At 44.6% G+C, this 12044-nt stretch overlaps 1 protein-coding gene across 2 annotated transcripts in view; it reads right to left on the bottom strand.

Annotated features, from left to right (window-relative positions):
* The window catches only part of GRHL2 (grainyhead like transcription factor 2), a 171275-nt gene that overhangs the window by 14479 nt on the left and 144752 nt on the right, over positions 1-12044 (bottom strand). The window contains exons 13-14 of one of the 2 annotated variants that reach the window (XM_078441880.2): positions 5555-5649; positions 1424-1509 (exon numbers count right to left, since the gene is read on the bottom strand). In XM_078441880.2, coding sequence (XP_078298006.1) covers positions 1424-1509; positions 5555-5649 — 181 coding nt within the window. The remainder of the gene's footprint in view (positions 1-1423; positions 1510-5554; positions 5650-12044) is intronic. The other variant, XM_078441881.2, reaches the window with a different exon arrangement.

The raw sequence follows: 12044 nt of genomic DNA, 5'->3' as shown, positions 1-12044 counted from the left end.
TGAAGAAAAGCGACCCAATATGACACAGGTTGAACAATAATTCCATTCTTCTTTGTTGTGATCAAGAGTTCTTTCTAAGATAGTGAGAGGTCAAGGGCAGTACAAACATATAGAACAATTTTCCAAGGTAGGCACTGTCCACAGTTTACAAGGAAGGAAACAAAAGACTCTGAGTGCCATTTGTGAGACCGCACAGTCATGACAGGCGCCCAGTCACTCATGTTTGCCAATCGTTTTTGCCTCTGCGTGCACTACTCTCCCCCATACCCCCAGCCAAGCAAAGCAAGGAATGTGTAATGAACTCCCCTGTGAGATATCAGAAGTTCAACTCTCCTATGGTGGGGGAGGGTTGGCAGAGGTTACTCAGTGGGTGAAAACAAAAGTTCAAATAAAACCTTGCACATGAATGTTCACAGCAGCACTATTCCAAACAGCCACAGGGTGGAAAAACTCCAAAAATCGAACAGCTGATGAATTTGGAAAAACAAAATATGGTATATCCATACAACGGAATATTATTCGGCCATCAAAAAGAATGGAGTCCTAATTGTACTACACCATGTTTGAAACATTATGCTGAGTGTGAGAAACCAGCCACAAAAGACCACATATTGTATGATTCCACTTAGAGATTCCACTATCCTATACATGTTAACGTTTTGCCTCACAACCCAAGATGCTGTAGCCGTTTTGCAGACCGACAAATGAGTTGGGACGGTCCCCTGGCAGTGTCTCCGTCACCATAGAAAACCCAGATCCTCTATAACACAGTTGTACTCAAAAACAAAAACAAAACAAAACAAAAACAAAGTGGCGGTGAGAAATCATATTCAAAGTAGAGTCATATTAAAGTCATATTCAGATGGATAAAACATAAAATAACTTTTCCTGAGCCCAGGTTCCACCATGATCGACTAAATTAGGGATGAGAAGGGAGGGAGGGACTTCAGATATCTCTTACCTCCGATATATATACATACATCACCTTAGATAACCTCAGATAGTAACCTCAGATATATACGTGAGGTCATATTTTTATTTTGGGTTTCACTATCACAGCTCGCAAGACACTTCCTAATTGTTTTTCTTCTGTGCATATTTGGAAGTTAGACGTATCTAATTTGATTTCATGCAGAGACCAATGGAAACTCACAGATTAACCTTCCTGTACAGCAATCTTACTCTGATTAGCCTTAAATTGACAGGAATTGGCAGTTTGTCTAAAGTTTCCTTCTCCTTAAGATGTTAAGAGGCCCTGACAGTGATGGAGATCAGATCAGTGTTTCCCTAAATCTGTTTTTTTTTTTCTTTTCTTTATAAAGCTCATTCTGGAGCCATCTGGAAGGCTGCATTTTAATGAACGGACTCCAGCTCAGGAGAACACAAGCAGGTTTCCCAGAGGCTGACGGGTCCCCCTGCTTACCGCTTCCATCAGGCCCTTCACCGTGGGGGATTTCAACATCAAAGCGTCGAACACGTCGTCCGTCTCCTTCCGCACGTACAAAAGCACTGAAAGAGAAGCAGAGGCGAGGCGGTGACCCAGGAGCCCACACAGCTGCCACCACTCCCGGCCACTTCCTGACACACACCTGCCAGAGGCTGACAGTATCTGCGAGGTCGCGGACCCCGGACCCTGATGACCCCTACAAGGGTGACTGACGCACCTCCACAGACGATCAGCAGCCGGGGGGCCGAGGCCCCTCGATGGAGTATACTGACAACTAGGCTACACTTAGCAGGCTGTGATGCTGTCCCACACTATTCACATGTCCATGATACATCTCTTTCTGTGACCTCTGACTCCTATGTATTCATCTGATCATTCAACAAATATTGCAAATACCCATGAGGCTGTGTGCTACGAGCTGAGGTGCAGCCCTGAATTAAGGCATGGTCTGCCCTTAAGGAATCTGTAGTCACTTAGGGAGGCAGGAATTTGAGGCATTCCTCAAATAAGCAGATAGCCATCCGGGGTTGGATGAGTTCAGAAGGAAAAAGACACGAGAGAGTGCTTACAGGGCCTAGGCTTTTCCCGGAGGTGGGGAGGTGGGGAGGTGGGGGGAGAGGGCAGGGAGAGCAACTCCAGGCAGACAGACCAGCATGTGCAAAGGCCCGGGAGGTAGCCAGTGCCTGTCAGAGGCAAGCCAAGGGAGAAGAGGAGGACGTGGAGTATGACAGGCCTGGCTTTGACCCCAGTTCACTGTGGGGCCCTGCTCACTTACCCTCTCCAAGCGTTGATTTTCCCTGGAAAATGGGGATAATAATGTTGCCGTGAGACTTAAATGCATAGCACCCACGTGGGGCGCTTAGCACCATGCCCGGCACCCAGCGAGCACCGGTCCACCCTCGGCACATGCCGCGATGAAGCACCTGTCGCGGTTCTAGGTTCCTCAGTGGAGGTGAGCACAGCTTTGTGTTCACTTGTCTATAACGGAACAGTCCAGTTTGCTGAAGCGCTGACTAGGAGAGATGGTCGGGACCCCAGACACCATCAGAGAGGAGAAGACACTCTGCCACGGCAGACCCTTCCCTACACCCACTACCCTAGGGCGTGGCCCAGAAACACTGGGGACCTCATTCCGATGTGACCCTCCAGCCCCCTGAGCTGACTGCGCTTTCTCTCTCCTCCCAGTGATGTGGGTTCTGGCTCTAACTTCAGAGGGAGGAACAAGGCCAAGACTGAAGCCCCCTGCACCTGGCTATTCCAGGAAGAATGTACAGTCAAGAAACCCTGCTGAGGGGTGCCTGGGTGACTCAGTTAAGCATCCAACTCGATGTCAGCTCAGGTCACGATCTCATGGTTCGGGATTTCAAGCCCCACACCAGAGCTCTGTCTCTCTCTCTCTTTGCCCCTCCCACGCACTCTCTCAAAATAAAGAAATAAACTTTAAAAAAGAAAAAGAAAAAAGAAACTCTGCTGAGCCTCTGACCATAGTCAGATACCAAGAGAGCTACGGTCACCACCAGAAAGAATGAAGCTGGAGCCAGAAAATGAAACCCACTCTAACTCAAACTCCTGCCCCTTCTTCCCACCCCTCCCCAGTCCCCAAGGACGTCATTAAAGCTGCTTGCTTTATAAAGGCAGAGTCTACGTGAATGCACATGGGTTCTGCCTACATTTTCTTTCTGTAGACAGCAGATGTTCAGTTTGTGCACGACAAAAAAGAAAAAAAAAAAAAAAACAACCCTGAAGTATTGCAAAGTTTCTTCTCTTTACCAAGTATAAAAATAAACTACCAATTAAATAAACACATTGAGCGTGTCTCCAAAGATGTCAAAACTTAGTCCTTTGGAAGGAATATTTGATAGTTTCCATTTCAGCTAAAATGATCTAAAATGATCTGGTGACCTAACGGCGGTGTAAGAGGACTCAGCGTCAGCAGTACAATGAGAAACAATTAGACCACAGCCCCCCCCCCCCCCCAGGTACAACTAGATGAGGAAAATTAAATTCTAAAATATGGCGGCTGTTACAGCGAACCTTCTATAACTTCTTCCTGCAGCCACCAACAGAAAAATGTAGGCTGACACTAAGGAAACCCCAAACATATTCTATTAAAATGAGTACTGCTTCCATTGGGTTTACAAACTTCTTCTTTTAAAATCATTGTCTTTGAAAGAGCATGGCTGATACTCTTGCCCCAAGTGTCACCGTAAGGGGTTAAAGGCGGGATGGAGGCGTGTTGACGGGCTGTGGGAGAAACAGGGTCGTGCCACCGTCCCCCCACCCCCACCCCGGCTGGGCATGCTGACAGTCACACAGGGCACGCTGGGCTCACAGCACACCCCCACAGCCTGCCCCAGGGCGACCGCTTCTGTCACTGTGCATCTGAGGGAGGACACTCAAATAATCAACTCCATTAACGACAGCATTAAGGACCATCTTGCATCCCAGACACCACAGGAGAGGCAGACGGCCACAGGGGCAGGCTCCAAGTGACTCCCACGGAGCCACCCAGAGAAGTAGCTACCAAGGCAGAACAACAAAGAATGGCACTGGTGATAATTACGATCATTTTCTCTCCTTGGAGAACTTCCAAGGAATAAACAATAGCAACCATCACTGACCCTGATTCCTCCTGTTTGTCAAAGACCAGCTCAGACTGGGAGCTCCAGGCGAGGGGCTCAGGAACTCCACTGTCCTTTTTCCAAAGAAAAGCCACTCCCAGGAGAGCATTTCTCTATTGCTGGTGGGTTGCAGCGCCCTCATGTGTCTCTATGATTTAGATGTTTCGAAGGCCGCAGACTTGCTTTTTTGTCACAGCCCAATAAAATTCCCAGTGGCAATTTTTGTACTGACCTCACAGTCTCAAACTAATCTGAAAAACACAACCATTGGACTAGCCAGCATGCACTAGATATGGATGGGAGCTACAATTCCTGTCGCCTGTGTGGTTCTTCATTTCCATATAATTCTGCCTTCATTCTGAAGTATGCGATATAAAAGGCACGCGGGAATGGTGCTCAAAATGCCCTTGAATGTTTGATGGTAAGCCTGTGAAATCAGCCAGTCTTTTAAAGGTATAAATGTTGCTAATGTAATTAACACCACCCAGGTATTCATGCTCTTTCCATTTTAAAACACGAATTACTTATTCACGATGAATAGACCGTAACTAGATGCAGACCTAATAATAAAACTCACAGCTACAATAGTGAACGGGGTGCTTACTATGTGCTAGGCACCTGAGTTAAGTGTTTTACATACGTTAAAGTTCACCGGTCCTCACAGGGACTCTAAAGGTAGGAACTCTTGTCAGCCCTGTTTTACAAATGAGGACTTGAAGGGGCAGGGGGTTCTTCCCAAGGTCATAAAACTCTGAAGGGCTGAGGTAGGCTACAGAGGGGATGCTCTTGACCATTATGCAAATCCCATTACAACAAACAGAAAAGAAAATGTCTCATTAGCAAACAACTCAAGCCTGTGTGGACGGCGAACATATTTAACCTGGTAACCTGACTCACTGAAATTCCGGTACCATATGTCTAAGATCTCTGGAAGCTCCTGGTGTTGGCTATAGCAGGATATGGGGGGAAACGGCCATTCCCCACACTTTCCTCTTGCTCCAAGGAAGGCCAATGAGTCACGTAGAGCCTCGACATGCTGAGCAAGACATTGACACACTCTCGCTTTGTTTCTTACTCTCTTGATGAAGTGGAGTAAGATCCTTGACTGCGAGAAAGTCAGTTGTGAGGTCAGAACTCATGTATTTGTACGAGGTTAATCCTTTGCATCTATGGAACGATTCTTCTGAGATGCTATTGTCACATACGCAGCACAAGTTTCTTTTTAACCTCTGACCTCACTGGTTACGTTTCTCCCAAGGCAAAGGAGAGAACCAGTGCCCAGAAAGAATAAATGTTTGCTTATGGTGCTTACAAGGATAGGACTGAAAGTGAAGGAAAAGACTGTGGACTTTCCTGTGTCAATAAACAATCCCCAGGCCAGCCCTAAAGCACAGGGCCTGGGCGGGGCTGCATGGGTCCCCGAGAAGTGCCCCCACCATTCATGATGGGAGGGTGGGTAACCTTGGCAATGCCAGTGAGGAGATACCTCGCTTCATCCCTTCTTCTTTCATCTGCTTAGAAGGTGCTGGACCAAACTCCTCTTCCATGGGCCTGAACATCCGTTTGACAAGGACACTGCTGCTAGAAAAGATGGGCAGAAATTGTTAAGTAAAGCATGCAGGGGGCCAAAAGAAAGGTTCACGTGTGCGTTTCTGGGGCTTTTTCTTTTGCTTATGCCATCCTTAGTTTTCCACAACTGGATCCACTCAGCAACCTCCCTCCTCCCCCTACAGGTCCCAGGTCATCCCTGTCTGGGGCAGAACACACGTGCCAATGTCTTTGGGGCATGGACCAAACACATACTCCTCATTGCTGAATATGGACCCAAGATGAGACCTCTGGGTTTCAGCCACTCCATCCCACACCTAACCTCCTTCCTGCTCAAAAGATCGGGGCTGGGGTGGGGAGAGCAGGAGTGAGCCCTGGGGTCTCTGTGGTCTCCAAGTTATCAACCCCTCCCATCTAGCTGGGGCCTGAGTGTCCTGCACTTTCTTGCCAGCCCCTGAGGGCACGGGGTGGCGGGGGGGGGGGGGGGGGGGGGTTTGGAGATGATATGGGCTCTCCTGGCTGACTGTCAGTTCTGAGGCTGCCCCGACTTTCTGCCCATCTATGGCTCTGTCTGGCTGAAGTAGATGGGACCGCAGTGGTAGAAGTTCTCGAGAGACCCAGACCTTGGCTGCCCAGCCGTTTCCTCCCCTGGATCCCCTCCCTCCACTCCCTGGATCCCATACGGTGCTGGGTCCCCACATGTCCCCACCGGAGCCGTGCTGGTGGTTCTGCATTTCCTCCCAAAGTTCCTGACCATTATGGCCTCTTTAAGGAAAGGGAGAGCTCTTTGAGAGGAATGGAGATTAGAAGGACAGACTGTCATTGAAGAGAAGTCAGTGATGCTGGGTACTGCGGGCTGCAGGTGTGTGCCAAATGCATATGCTGAAACCCCACTCTCCAGTAAGGTGACATTCAGGGGTGGGGCCCTTGAAAGGTAATTAGGACATGAAGGCGGAGCCCCTATGATGGGATGAGCGTTTTAATAAGAAAGAACTGCCATGTGAAGACACAGTGGGAAGAGGGCCATCTGCAAGCCAGAAGAGGGTTCTCACCAGACACCAACCATACGGGCACCTGATCTCACACTTCTAGCCTCCAGAACACATTTCTGTTGTTTAAGCCACCCGGTTTATGGTATTTTGTTATAGCAGCCTGAACGGGCTCAGACATGGAGAAAATGCTCCTGAATGGAGTCTTGGTATTCTTCAAGCCCTCAAGGGAGTAGACAGACACTGAGAAATTTCTACTGTCTCTGGAGATGCCTGGAACCAGGCACGTGAAGCAATGCCAGACACGCAGTTCAGTAGAATTGTTAAGAAGTGAACTCTGGATCCAGACTACTTTGGTTTAAACCCCTGCTCTACAATTTACTAGCTATGGGAATATGGACAAGTTCCTCAACTGCCCTGAGTCTCAGATTCCTTGTCTTTAAAAGGAGGCTGTTGAAAGAATTAAATAAATTCGACATACAGAGAGCACACACAAGGTTGCCTCCTATAAGTGCTACTTGTTAGAGATGATGAGGACAATGATGATTAAAGATGGAGAGACGAGAGAGAGAGAGAGAGAGAGAGAGAGAGAGAGATGGAGAAGAATAAATATGGCAGAGACCTTGAAAGACATCCAAGTTTCCATGTACCATCAGAGAACAAATAGTCCACTTTGGTCCAAGTTTAGGACCCATGTTGGAAAAGCTTCCTGCACGGCAGGGTGACATTATATCAATACCAAACTTCCAAGATAATACAAACCCCTGCTTCAAAGGCAACTCTCCATTGGCATTGCTGTCATTAAGAAGCTATTTATCAGTTCTCAAGTCAAGCCAGTGGTGGGGTCCAGAGGTACAAAGTGGTACAAAAGTATGGACATCTCAGTAAGTATTTCTATTAACTCTAATAGTTTAAATTATTAAACCAACAATACTTTAATTTATCATTGTATACTCTAAGTGTTCCAAAAAGGCCTATCAATTTTTTTAAATAACTTCATATTTTACAAAGTACTTTTCATCTTGTTGGTCAGTTAGGTCTCATGAACCCTGTGTGAGCCGGCCAGGGCAAGGTGTAATCTTAACCCTATTTTAGTGAATAAGTACAGGGCAATGCAGCTAATAAGTAAAACAGACTGTTTAGAGAATGTGGCTTTGAGGGATGACTCATGATAAAGGTACTCAGAATCCGAGGTAATGATGAGTGAGGGTATGAGAAATCGATATTAAGAGTCAGCATTCTCTTTTATTCCCTAGTAAGCCAAATGGCGAACACAACTAGAGGGAAAACTCAAACTCAAGTCCCAGTTCATGCCAGTAATAAACTGTTAGGGCACTGTTTCTTCTGTCTTCACCTCACTCTGTTATCATAAAAGCAGGTCATGTTATTCCATTGTCTTGGAAATGGAGTGACCGTGACCTTGGGAACAGATGATTAAAAATCTATTCACACAGCTCCAGTCTGGTGATATTTAGTAACAGGTACAGAGCCTGAAATATCACCAGACATGCTCTCCTGCTGTGTGAGGGTTCCTAAACCAGTGATTTTCTTTTTCTCACCAAGCAAGATCTATTTATGTTTCTCCAGTTCTGCTGACTTTTGATAGCACCCAATTCTGAGCCATGACAAACTCTGCCATTAAAACAACATCTTGGATAAACCACATGTCTCTTGGGAGTGCAAAAAAAAAATGCTTTTTCACACTTTTGAATCAATAAACCCAGCAGGAGTCAATCAGTTTGTGTGGTCTGGATTCAAATGTTTCATTTATTTTCAAAGGCAAGAAAAGAGGGCCAGGTATGACAGACTCACTTAATAGGCGAAAAGACACAAATTCCAGGTCTCCTAATGCCTTGTTCAATTACGCTGTATTGTACCACTGCGGTACCAGAGAAGGACCAGAGAAACAGAAGAAGGTGCTTCCTCTGACATCAACCTCTATTTCGCTGGCAAATGTGTGGCTGTGAGTGACCCCAGCTTTAGCAGCCCATGAAGCCATTGCCTTGTGGGGTCAATCTCAGGGAAAGAAAGTCGCTGAGGTACACACAAACTGCTAAGTCTCATCAGAAAAAATTTGGGAAGGTGTTCAGCTCTGAGGCCTGGGTCTCTGGCCACACCTGCCAAGCTCAGGTGCACTAGCCATTTGCCCCTAGTGAGGAGGCAGCAAAATAAAGTGCAGAAATGAGTTGCAGCCACCATGGAGACACAGTTTGTCTATTTCACAACTCTGCTTATGGTCTATGTGTGCTAATTACCATGTCTGCCTCAAATGAATTGAGCTTCCTCCCCTCAGAAAAGAGGAGGCCCTCTTATGTTCAAGTCCTTACAAGGTCTCCTACAGGATGGAGTAGGATCTCAATTGATTTCAATAACACATGACTTGTTGGGTAATCATCCCAAAATGACTTTAATCAATACTAGTTTGGGGCAGTGACAGAATTCATCTGACCGAATTAGCAAAACACAAACAAAACCCACATCTAGATTCCGTAATGATTACTGGAGTTACGAGCTCAAAAATGCAAGGAATAACCAGGTCGGTAGGCCCCCAAAGGATTATTTGAAGCAGAAATACAGATATTCCTGTTTCTGACAAGATGTTGTAGCTTGTGGCAAGCCAGTGTTCTAGCCAAGAACAATGTGAAACTGTATAAAATTTAAAAAAACAAACAGAAGACCTCTTGAAGGTATTGGAGACTGCTGATGGGGCAGCCAGCGAGCGCTTCAGGAGCAGAAATCTCAGGGAAGAGAACACAAAGAAGGTGAGCTGGTGATCAGTGAGCCACTGTTCCCTCAGAGCTAGTTCTCGACTAGAAGCAGAGGGTGATCATCCGAGCAGAGGCACATACGCAGGGACAAAGGCACATACGCACAGCTTTTGGCAATCTTATGAAGTTAGAGAAACGGAAATTGGTGTTTGGTGCTGCAAAGATATCTAAGGCTTATGGGAAAACTTCCAGAGAGTAGGGAAGCACAGAGAAGTGAGCCAGACAATGTAGTATTCCTTCCAAGGCATGTGCCAAGTCGCTAAACTGCACAGGACAGGAGACTAGGAAATTAAGCAGAGAGCTTTTGAAAATCATAGAGGATGTTTGGGTAGTCTCCCCACGTTAGAGAGGCAAAAATTGGATTCCAGACCCCACCAAGAAGGAAGGCCCATAGAAAATTTCCTCAGAGCTACAGTCTGGGGGTTAGGATAAATTAGAGGTAGTCTGAGGCTAATACAAGCTGCAATCCAGCTTAGTGTCAGTTCTGCCCTGACTGGGGTATAGTGTTCTGCATTCACGCAGGCTGTACACCAGAGGACAGGGAAAACCTTCACAAGAGAAAAACATGGTCATCCAGATCTTCCGTAATTTTTACATATATTGTTCATCATTCAACTAATGCTTATCAAATATACTAATAAAAAGGACCGAGGGAAAAAAAGACCATAGAAATATGCCCACAGAAAACACACTTCTAGCATATTATTATTTGAGTTACCAGATTTGAACATTAAAATAATTGTAATTATTGTGCTCATGAAAATAAATGACAAGACATATAGAGCTGGAATCTATTAAAACAAATAAACCAATTGAATGGAAATCCTAGAACTAAAAAGGACAATAACTGAAATTAAGAACTCAGTAGATGAATTTAACAGAGTTGAAAGTTAGGTCAATAGAAAACATCCAGGCTGATGCTTGGTGAGCAAAGAAGACAGAGGTTTGAGAAAAGCACATAAAAAGCATAGGGACACAATAAAAAGTTCTAATACCCATTTATGATCTCAAAGGGGTGGAGAGAGGGAACACATAAGAAGCACTATTTGAAGACAGAATAGCCAATAATGTTCCCAAACTGATGAAAAACATCAACCCACAGATTCAATAAGTGTTATAAAATACCAAGCAGGAAAAAAGTAGAGAAAACCTACATGTAGGAACATCTTAATGAAAATTCCAAAAAACGTTTTAAAGCAGCCTCCTCAAACAATAAGAAAGGGAAGGAAGGAAAAGGGGAGGGAAGGAAGGAAGGAAGGAAGGAACGAACGAAGGAAGGGAGGGAGGGAGGGAGGGAGGGAGGGAGGGAGGGAGGGAGGGAAGGATGGACAATTACATGTGAAATAGCAACAATAAGACAGACCTGTGACTTCTCAACAGTAATGATGGAAACCAAAACTGAAAGAAAGCAACTGACAACTTGGAATTTGGTATCTAGCAAAACTATCCTACAAAAGTGACTGCGAAAGAAAAGCACTTACAACAAGCAAACAATGAACAAACAGGATGCGAGAACTCTTTGCCAAAAGCTCAACAAGAAAAATATTAAACAGAGTTCTTCAGGCACCAGGAAAAAAAAAATCCCAAGGCAAAACAGAGAAATCGAGGAAGAAATGAAGAGCAGTGGCAAGGGTAAATATAGGTTAAATTTACAAAAGGAGTTTTTAGTTTAAATCTTCCAGTTTGCAAAACAGCAAAGTAGTATACAAGCATGAATAACTGGTACTAATGTAAGAAACTGATGAAAATATATTAAATATTTTTTTTAAAACTCCCCTTGCCGATCTGATACAGATTTGAGTACTACTGGGTGGGTTTTTAAATTCAATATCTAACATTAAAAAATTAAAATGTATCAATCAAAAAGCAGGCGGGCTCCTTACAACTACATACAGATCTGCCATTACCTTGAAATAAAAATTTCAATTAAAAACAGAATTGAAAATGGGAGGCAACACAGCGGCAGTCACTTGTGTAGCTATTTCTCATGTTATGAGAATCAATATCTATGGCTTGGGATAAAATTTCCAAGGACAATCTCACATATACGGATTTAAAAAGCACTGTATCTCCACTTTGATGGTAGTGGCAAAGAATTCCCCTGAGAAACGGTGTGAGATGAGCTAAAATGTAACTTTAGTAATGAGAAAGACACTACGTCAAAGATGAATTATAAGAATTTAAAGAGGCGCCTGTTTGGCCCAGTTGGTTAAATGTTGGCCTCTAGATCTCGGCTCAGGTCACGATCTCACGGTTCATAACAGTGAAGAGCCAGCTTGGGATTCTCTCTCTGCCCCTACCCTGTTTGTAGTCTCTTTCTCTCTCTCTCGCTCTCAAAATAAATAAACTCAAAAATATTTTAACAAAAAAATAAAAATAAAAGAATTTGAATAAAAGTGTTTCATAAAATGTGACAGGTTTCTAAATTATATATTATTCTTTAAATGTAGGTTAACTAAATCAATACAGCAAGTGTCAATAAATCATTGATGCTTCTGGAGATAGCTGTAAAGGTTTCACTACTCAAACTGGCTCCCAAACTTTAATTTATGTTTTCATTTCCTCTTTGGGACATTAAGGAAATTGTCCTCTATTTTTTTTTTTTAAGTTTATTTACTTATTTTGAGAGAGAGAGAGAGAGAGAGAGAGAGAGAGCGAGCATGCAAGCACA

This window comes from Panthera onca, chromosome F2 (assembly GCF_046562875.1).
Source record: "Panthera onca isolate mPanOnc1 chromosome F2, mPanOnc1 haplotype 2, whole genome shotgun sequence".
Lineage (NCBI taxonomy): Eukaryota > Metazoa > Chordata > Mammalia > Carnivora > Felidae > Panthera > Panthera onca.
The sequence above is the reverse complement of the archived record's forward strand: the minus strand, read 5'-3'. Positions and strand labels throughout refer to the sequence as shown.